General features: G+C 32.5%; 1 protein-coding gene across 3 annotated transcripts; it reads right to left on the bottom strand.

Annotated features, from left to right (window-relative positions):
- Positions 1–2312: 2312 nt before the first annotated feature.
- On the bottom strand, positions 2313–9528 carry LOC117168810 (esterase B1-like). Of its 3 annotated transcripts, none has more exons than XM_033354658.1 (9): positions 9418–9528; positions 9179–9297; positions 5786–6068; positions 5522–5707; positions 5254–5450; positions 4991–5153; positions 4604–4915; positions 4366–4519; positions 2313–2567 (listed from the first exon to the last, which is right to left on the bottom strand). In XM_033354658.1, exons 3-9 carry the CDS (start codon positions 5997–5999, stop codon positions 2396–2398), a joined length of 1398 nt encoding a protein of 465 aa, XP_033210549.1. In that variant the 5' UTR covers positions 6000–6068; positions 9179–9297; positions 9418–9528; the 3' UTR covers positions 2313–2395. The 3 variants fall into 3 exon arrangements, with proteins under 3 accessions (XP_033210549.1, XP_033210558.1, XP_033210542.1); XM_033354667.1 differs by having other exon boundaries at positions 9179–9223; positions 9418–9508; XM_033354651.1 differs by having other exon boundaries at positions 9179–9526.
- Positions 9529–9986: the final 458 nt, after the last annotated feature.

A 9986-nucleotide genomic window follows, 5' to 3' on the forward strand; every position in this document is an offset into this window, starting at 1 on the left:
TACCAAAAAAAACACGTTTGTCAGTCAATAGAATATTCTTTCCTCTTTGAATATAATAATGAGCTGCTAAAGAATCAAAATATCCTTTTATCTCATTTCATGCAATAGCTCTATTGATGGACCCCCCAAACGCCCGACTTGAAAAAATTACCTTGTCCATTATGTCACACGGTAAAGTCAAATCCTCCGCTTTTTCAAATCTTGCTAATACAATTCAAATCGAAAATAGCGTGCTATCTTTGCAGATCATGGACAAGATTCTATCATTTAATATTTTGTACTTGGTACCACCCTACCTATACAACGAAAAATGTCATAAATGGCTTTAAGGTGTGGTTGTTTTAACTTTAATGGATCTTTCAGTGTCTGATTTACTTTCATTGAAACCTGTAAAATAAACTAATAATAGTTTTTATGCAATCGATTGCTTCTGTGAATTATAATTAATTCTTATTTAATACTTTTTTCAAAAGTATTTAATGTCTTTAGCATAACCTTCAAATTAAATAAAGGATTTTCAGATTGTGTACGAGACCTAACTCTTTCTATTTCTCTCATTAAGCTGGCATTTAATGTTTGTATAAATCTTTGTAAATAATCTTAATGATAGTTCTTCATCTGAAAATTCTCGTCTTCGGCGTAGTCTGTCAATATAAAACGCTGCATTATTTTAAAAACTTTACTGCTCTTCCGGTCGCATGTTGGGGCGCAAAGTCGACAAGTATTCTTCGACTTGTTTCTTGTAATCTGTGGGCGATGTCAAAAGTTACTAAACAATATAGGAAGAGGAACATTTAATATAATTGGGTACAATTCGTGCCGGTTAGCCTTTCTCATAAGATACTGCTATATACGTACTTACTCTTTCATAAACGGCCCATCGAGAGACATTGCCAGCACTTGTCATTTACCAGTGCGTCTTGTATTTAATCTCTATATAAGAATATTCAAAAGTGAAAGGTGTGGGGACGGGCTGGGGACTCAAACGCGTTAGGTTGGAAACAAAGGGAAATTCAAATGTGTAAGAAACCAAAAAAGAAAAAAAAACTTACCTAAGCAAATTTATATGTTTATAAATCTTTATATGATTTTTCAAAGAACTACCCCAATAGACGTGCAGCTTGCTTACTGGGATTACTAATCGAGTCAAAAATCTCAAAATTCTGCTCAGAGAGCCTTGGGCGCACCTCATGCAAAAGGCCCAAAAATGAAGGCCTGGCTTCAGACAAATCCGGGTCAGGACAGTTCCAAATCAAATGTTTTAAGTCCTGAATCTGGTATCCACATTCTGAAGGAGAATCCTCTACATATCCGACTCTGCACAGATGATCGTACGTACAGACCAACCGCGTTCATAACCCGGTTATTAAATTTGTGCACCACCTAGGGAGGAGATGCCGTCAAACCAAGGTGGCCGAGAATCCTGTGCAACGAAGTCGAATCATTTGCGCCCTAATGTAGCAGTTTTTTGTGTCTATGCATCGCTATATCTTGCCCTAAAGCCCTCCCCCTGCCTCATTCTAAGGTCCTGCCAAGGCAGCCTGATCAGGATTCGATCGTCTTCCCGAAGTGGTCGTCGTCGCAGTGGTGACGAACCGCTTGGTGAGAGTTGCGATGCTGGACGTCTCACTGGTTTAATGTGGCCCTAGTTGCGACCTGGGGAAAAGTGGCCCTGGTTCTGTTAGAGGGGAAAATTATCCTGATTACGGTCAAAGGAAAGGTGTTCCACTACATTCTTCCTTCTCAAGTAATTGGGCCAAGGTTCTGGATGCTGTAAAAACATTTAAAGGGATTCTCTGCATCTTTAAAGAAAGTTGCAGAGATATTTATCTCGTTCATCACTAATGCGAAGAGTTTCAGTAGTTTCTTGCCGAAGCCAAATTCGTTCTTCTCTATTGATTATGCTCCCTGAAGAGCGGGTCCGATTCGATGAGTGTCTTGGGGAGGGACAAAATGACCGAAGTAAGGAAATTTATTTTTCTCCTTTTCTCGGACGTCTGAAGTAGCCTGTGCTGGTATGATTTAATTTGTTCTAAACAGGTGGGAGTAAAAGAAATTTCCATCATGTCTTTTTAAAAGGGATACATTTACCAGTGAAGTAGTATTACTTCTACCACCATCTCAGATTGTGGTGAAAGATCTCTTTCAAAATGATCAGAATTCCTGGATGTGGGGGCTTGTACATTATCTTGCAAAAAGCTCATTAGAGACTGTTATGGAATATGGGTCCTCATAGGCTCATTCTTGCGTCTTATTTTTATTCTGCACCATATATTTTGCTGGTGCTGAATATTATTTAATTAAAAAATTAATTTTTCCTATTCTATAAGTTCTTTTATTTGTATGCATGTCTTGCGAAAAATACGAAGTTACATGTGCAATCATACATATGTATTTATAACTGGATGTTTCGCTGGTTCAGAATTGGTTTCCACAATTTTTTCTTCTCTTCATCAAGATTTTTATTGACAGTTAGTTTATCTTGAATCTCCAGATACCATTTTTCATCATTAGTGAACGGCTTCCACTCTACATTAATCAGATCATCAAGCTTTGGCGTAGGGCATCTAAAATGATATTAAATTCATTATAATAAAAAAATTTTCCTATAATTTTAACATAGTTATTACTTTCGGCTGTCTGTTTCTCAGCACGTTTAGAAAAAGATCAAACTCGTGTAAAAATAATTCGACTTGATTTAGTCGCAAGCATTATTGAAAATTCTTTTTAACATCTTATCGGCTATACAATTTACATCATTTTTAGATTTAACCTGTTTCATCCCAACCTATTTATATACTTCCTAGAAATGCCGGGCCTTGCCGATTGGGGTTCATATTTTCTAGAGTTCGGAGTATAATGAACAATACAATTTGTAAACAAAAACTGTCAAATTTTAAAACCTAACTCCTAATCATTGAATGCCTAAACTATAAATTGGTAATACAGTCTGATAATTGTTTCTCTCTCTCTATTTACTTTATAGCCAATGTTTTAGATCTTTTAGCGCAATTTTAAATTGCAAGCAGTCACTATATGGTTTTTTAATGAGGTTTACAACAGGATATATTTTACATTAGTTTTATTTTAGAAGAAAAAACTAGTTAAAAATGCTGCAGGCAGTGAAAATCTATATTAACAATTATTTTTGTGGTTTAAATGATCAATTTAATAGTAATATGGCTTAAAAATGTTTTCAGCATTTCATTAAAAATATTTTGTCAGCTCGGATTCACATGTTTGTTTAGCACATTTGTCAAACTGAAACTAGTTAGAACAGTCTTCCTTCTTTTCAGGAAATTGGAAAATTCTGCAATTCTATGTGTACTATATCCCAAATAGACACGAAGTGATTTATTTACAAAAAACTTATAGTATTTTGTTTAGTTCTTAAGATTATTAGAAAAAACTGATTTCATTGGTCACTAAAGTACAGGGTTTAGGCAGATAAAAAGTAACATATTACTTATTCTCTAAGAAATATATATGATTGATGATCTTAAAAATACAAAAAATGAATTATTTTAAAAAGGATCAAAATAATTTTTGTAATTTATGGCTGCAAATAATCGAATGCCATCCCCAAAAGAAAAATTTCAAGAAACATAGAAAAATGAACCTCATTTAACTATTTAAGCGGCATGCTTTGTTCAAGGAGATGTGCACTCTAGATACAAAAATTGCAAGCTCGTTTAATTTTTGTAAAACCTCGTGTCTAGGGATTTATGGGTTGAGGAATACGACTCCATGTTTAAAATAAAAAATTTTAAATGTCTGGTTCAGTATTGCAACTCGAAATAAAAGTAACGCTAAAACTTAATAAATTTGTACGGACTTAAAAAACCTCTAGGGATAGGAAACGCAGGATTGTATGGTAAGATAGAAAGTGAAGGAATGATGGGAATGGTCATGAACACCTTATGTAGAGGGGGGAAAAAGGGGGAAGATTAGGAAACGCAGGACTGTATGTTGGGATGGAAAGTGGGGGAATAGTAGAAACGGTGAAAAAGACGTAAAGGTTCTACAAAACATAATGCGGAGATAGGAAATTGAGAAAAGGCTTAGTGAGCGATGGTATACAATTGAACATGTTCGGCGGCAAGTTTGGAGGAGGAATGGATGGTAGTGGCGCTAAGGAGCAGATAAATGGTATATTAATCAATGAGAGACGGTTGAAGTGGGGAAGGTTGTGCATTTAAATGGGTAAGCCTCGAATCTGGAGTAGACGCCACACCAAACCTAAATGCAGTGACTCACCATTAGCGCCGAGGGCTTCATTTCTCTGTGTTGGAAACAGATATGTTTAAGGTGTGTTCTGCCAGTAATTAAAAATTTCGGAGCATAAGGAAATTATAAATTTATTACCCAGTTTTCGCAAAATCTGTCCACATTTTAGTCATGCGTCGCATCAATAAATAGTCTTGTGTATCCTTTCTCAGTTTCTTATCGTCACCAATAAATGGGATGTGAAATAAAACATTTAAATCGTCACAATGAGCAGCGCCCGTGATTACGACACCTATTAAAATGATTATAGGTTAACTATCGTACAAAATTCCGAGGAATAAAATAATAAGGCAGAAACAATAAATTAAAAACATACCTTCCATTTTAATATTGTACACAACCTTTAAACATGAATTCTGAACATTATGAGAAAATCGATATACATATGTTGGAGTTTTCTTATTTATTTGCTTTTCAATTGTATCCAATATTCCGATAGTAAAAAGAGTGTCAGTTTTAAAATCGATACAACCATCTCGTTGTTTTATGGGATTTGATTCATCCTTGAAGTAAAATTTCCTGATATCTTTTGCAAATTCTGATACTTTTTTTACGTTTAGTTTCAGATCGTAAGCAAGAATATTTTCAAAATCATTTTTAAACGTTTCAAAAGATTCGTCTTGTTCATCTAAAAAAAAAAGTTTTTACAACCAATAAAGCAAAAGCAGAATACACTGTTCTCATAAAATAATATAAATCATACTATCTAAAAGTGCAATTCCCTCATGAGAGGTATAGCCAATTATAACAGGAATTTGAATTCCTTTCTTCATAAGTTCGTCTGCAGATTCTAGAAAATATGGTCGCGATCTTTCACAATCCTTTGTGGGTCCAAATATTAAGTCTAATTTAGTGAAACTGAATGACTAAAGCAGAATATAAATTACAAAAAATATTTATATTATTATTATTATTATTATTCGTTTAGCGTGGTGGATCGATTTCATGTTAGTAATTATTTCGTACTTGCAACAACCGCTTTGTTTGCTCTTCGACAATTTTTTCAGGTGGTAGAGACATAAAGAATTTCAAAACTTCCTCGGGATTTGTAGTTTCTTTTCCTAGTTCTTTTGCTATTTTGAATCCCACGTCATTATTGGAAGGTCGATAAGCCCAAGGATTAGCCATTGATCCACTTTGAAGAATTGCTCTATGGAAAAGTCCTTAAAAATGGACAATTTCATTCAATAAGATATTGCTCTTTTACAAAAAGTATAAATGCAGTATTATGTACCTTTATTTGAAGATGTTAAGCAGAGACAATGAACGGAAGCAGAGCCAGCAGATTGTCCAAAAATGGTTACATTGTTCTTATCACCACCAAAAGCCTCTATATTTTCTTGGATCCAATTCAACGCAAGAACTTGATCCTTTAGTCCTTGATTTCCAGGACAGTCTTCCACATTCATGTTGAGGAAACCTGAATCCCAAGGGAAAAATTATAAATTAAAACCAAACTTTGCTTTTTTTTATTTCAAGCTATTCTTTTTTTCTGTACCTAACATGCCAAGACGATAATTAATAGAAACAAAAACAACATCATGTTTAAGTAGATAATCTGGGCTATACAATTTGCTGTGATTGTATCCAAATATAAAACCACCACCATGAATGAAGACCATAACTGCTTTTTTTCCTGATAGTGAATTAGTAGCTATATTGAGATAAAGACAATCTTCTGATCCAACAATTTGTTTGGTAAAATTGTCCATTTGCAGTGATACTTTATCCTCATCCACAGCATCTCGAATTCCCGTCCAAGGTTTCACAGGTTCGGGATCCTGTAAATTTACAATCACTTAAATCAGAATTTTCCTTTTGTATAGCGTAATGAATTTTAAAAAAATGTACTATAGGCTGTTTGAAAATAACGTATTTTTTTGTTTTGTTACATTTCTTCCCGGAACCTGAATTTTCATAGTCGGAAAATTCTTTTGTATTTTTCAGATGAGGGGGGTATCCCTATATAGATCGCGAAAAATCGAAGAAAACTTTGGAAAATTTTTGGTATAAAACAAGTGAATAGCATATATAAAACTTCACACTATATATAAACTATATATAATTTTTCCGTCTGGGTTGCTAACAATTATTTATGTGTTAACATTTACCTTTTTGACGGAATAGTAAAATGTGCAATAGAAGATAAGGGTTCTATAGGGCGGGATTAGGTTGGGTTAGGTGAGTTTAGGTTAGGTTAGCTGAGTTGAAGTTAGGTCACGTCAATTTTAAGAATGAGACTCCGCTTATATAAGCTTTCCAAAATAATCGGCCTTCAAGGCAGTATATCACAATTTTATATCGTTTTATTGAGTTTTTTTTAGGTTAGCGTTCAAGGACAGCATGTGAGATCAATTCTGATAGCTAGTTCGCATTCAGTGTATCAAAAAACATAAGAACTGATATGCCTCATCTCCAGAACAGGAAATACTCAATTTTTCGAGTTTTTAAATGTAGGGTGAAACGCTGACGTGTAGGGAAAATTCTGACATCGTATTCGGATTCAGCGCGTCAAAATCCATCGGAAAACACTTGTCGCGTCTCTAGATTACGATATTTTTTTGTGTGGCTGTGTTATTTTCATTTTAATGAGCGTTTGTTTCCAGATATAGCAGCTCTCTCACTGCATAATATTGTTATGAAAAAAACAGGAGGTATGTTATACTATTTTTCAACGCTTGTGGGTGAATGCGTATTTTCAGTACAAGAATAATTTTTTTCTTAAAAACTTCTTTATACAGTAAGCGATTGCAAACAAATGATTTTTCCCGATTAATAAATTTTAAAAAAGCATATCTCGAGATTTTCGACTGTCACATTAAAATAACAAAAAACAGGTCCATTATTTTTGAACACGATGCGCGAATCCTTGAATAACACTTGAACAAAAACATCTCTTTTAGATCCCAGTTTATGTACGCTTCTCCATAATCAGAATTTGCTATGCAATTACGTATAATTCTAGATTGAGTTGCTTTAAGCTCTGTAGGCTTCGAGGTACATATTCTCATAGTGACATTCGCGCTTCTTTTTAGATTTTTGACAGACATTTTTCAATGTATATTAATTTTCTGAGTTACCTTATAATGAAAAGCTACAATCGTTTCCCCATACGTTCTTCCCAATCTCGCATTCTTATGCTAAAAATATGCTATTTGTTTCCATAGCATTTTTTCATGGATAGAATGAAAATTCCTAGAAGTCTTGTTTTAGATTGTTAACGTCTCTCGCGTATTTTGCTGTGATATTGGATTTTTTTATTTTTGCATATTAATTTGATTGAATAAATCGAATATCAGGAATTCCGGCAAAAAATTGCTTAAAGAAATGTTGCAGGAATTTTTAAACGCTGGAATTTCTCCAACAACCCCCCCCCCCCACATATTACACACTTTCGGATAAAAATTTGAATTTTTTTTATTTTGGAGCAATAAAATCCACATAGCAAGTACTATACAAAAATGGTCTAGAAAAATTTTTTAGGACTTTTCAGAAGCTGCAATTTATCTTTGCAAATTTTTTTCCGTATCTTACGGTGTTTATATCATAACTTTAATTTTCTGTGTTTGCATAATGTTTTTGAGAAATAAAATCGAAATTACGAGTTCTAGTAAAAATTGATTCAAATAAATTTTATACAAATTTTCAAAAGCTCAAATTCGTCTTCGAGATATTTCGCCATTTTGCACACTGGAAATATCTTACTTATCTGTCGTCGATTGACTTAAATTCAGGATTTTCGATTTATTAATTTTCGGTGCATAAAACCGAAAACCGAGTCTTATCAAAAAATGGCTAAAACAAAAAATGTAAATATTTTGGAAAGCTTCCATTTTTCTTCTAAACTTTTTTCACTGGCTGTCTTTGCTTAACGTAAAAATGCAATATTCGATTTTGCGGCAGCATTCTCAATGAATGAAAGCGTAATGTTCAAAGATAAAGCAAAAAACTATGTACTAAATATAAAATTAAACTGAGTTAAGAAATACTCACTCACAATAAGATACCACTGTTATCTAATAATGCTTATATAACTCTGTGATTGGTCTATGCATTATTGGGTTATCGTTTGAGTAAATGAAATAAAAAATAGTTTCAAACATAGAATTGTTCAAAGAATATATTTTCATGAATATAAAAAATTAAGGAAGAAATTAAATTACCAAAGAAATAAAATAAAATAAATTGTTTAACTAAATTCAATCATTTAAAGTCAGGTGTAATTTCTTCCAAATTTTTTATGAATTACTATAAAAATATATGATTGAATTTAGTTTAACAATTAATAATTAGTTAATTAAGTTTATAACAAATAATAGATTATATTTACATAAATTATGACCATTGATACAATTTACTCCCTTTTTTTATACATTATTATTTATTTCTTCTAAAATTTGACGTATTGAAAATATTCTTACTTGAATCAAAATTCCTAAAAAACTAAGAAGTAGGAGATAAACAGTTACATTGTAGAAAGGTGGAAGTCTGGGTCGCAATTCCTATGTCCAAAGTAAGTAGTTTAGGTGCTCCGCCCACTTACCAATAATTTCTTTAGAATCGCAAAGGTACAAATAGAAGAAAGCAACAAAATCTTTAAAACCGGGCGCTCGCTCGATTATTATTTAAAAGTTTAAAAAAAATATGGAAGATTTTTTCACCAAGAAGATTCATTTTCTGGGACGGAATGGTCAAAATTTAAAAATAAGTTATGGTGCATACATTGTCTGACATATTTTGTAAGATAAGATTTGGATTTTGTCTTCATGATCTCATTTGAAGTTAACTTACATTTAGAAAAAAATCACAAATCTACGAAATAACTTAAATTTACTGTATTTAAATTCATTAAAAATTCTTAAACCACAAGAAAGAAATACATTGATCTTACCTTAAATCTCAGTTCACCGAGAGGTGGTTCAGCGAATGGAATTCCCTGAAAAGAAATATATTCTCCACCATCTACGTTTGATTTGATAGAGCCTCTCAAGAAACCCTGTTTAACTTTCACTGTAGGTGATTTCATAGTATTATGTGACATTTTTTCTTTATTTAAATTATTGACGCTGTATTTTTTCTTTTGAAAAATCAATTAATATAAACTGAAAAGTACAAAAGCGTGAATTATACCTATAAAAAATGCTTCCGATATTGAAATTAAATGAAAATTTAAAGTTACTAAGAGCAAGTATTACGTCTGACAAGCACTTAGCAGCTGACTGCGACTGACAAGTTTTCGCATACTCGTCTGATGCATCAATCACGCTGTTGATATGCACTGGAGTATGTCATTAATATTAATGGAATATCCACAATAAAATCGCAGAAATTGCATTGTAGGCTCTCTTTATTTTAAAGAATATTATAAAGTAATTGTGAATATTAATTTTTTTTTTGAAATTGCAGATTTGATATCATTAAACTTTAAAATCCGTTTGATTCTCATATAGCACAAATAATAAACTCTAAAAAAGAAATAAAAATGCGAATTTCTTTATGCATATTTTTAATAGAAATAATTTTAATTTAAAAAACAATTATTTGCATTAAATTAACATTATGAATGAATTTTTAACAATTTTACGGCCATTTGCATGGTTTTTATTCTATTAGAAATATAATACTTCTATTTTGAAATTTTCACATTCTCACCAGAGAAGGTATTAAATTTATGTAAAATTTTACCCCCCCCCCCTCCT

Source organism: Belonocnema kinseyi, chromosome 1, assembly GCF_010883055.1.
Source record: "Belonocnema kinseyi isolate 2016_QV_RU_SX_M_011 chromosome 1, B_treatae_v1, whole genome shotgun sequence".
Taxonomy (NCBI): domain Eukaryota; kingdom Metazoa; phylum Arthropoda; class Insecta; order Hymenoptera; family Cynipidae; genus Belonocnema; species Belonocnema kinseyi.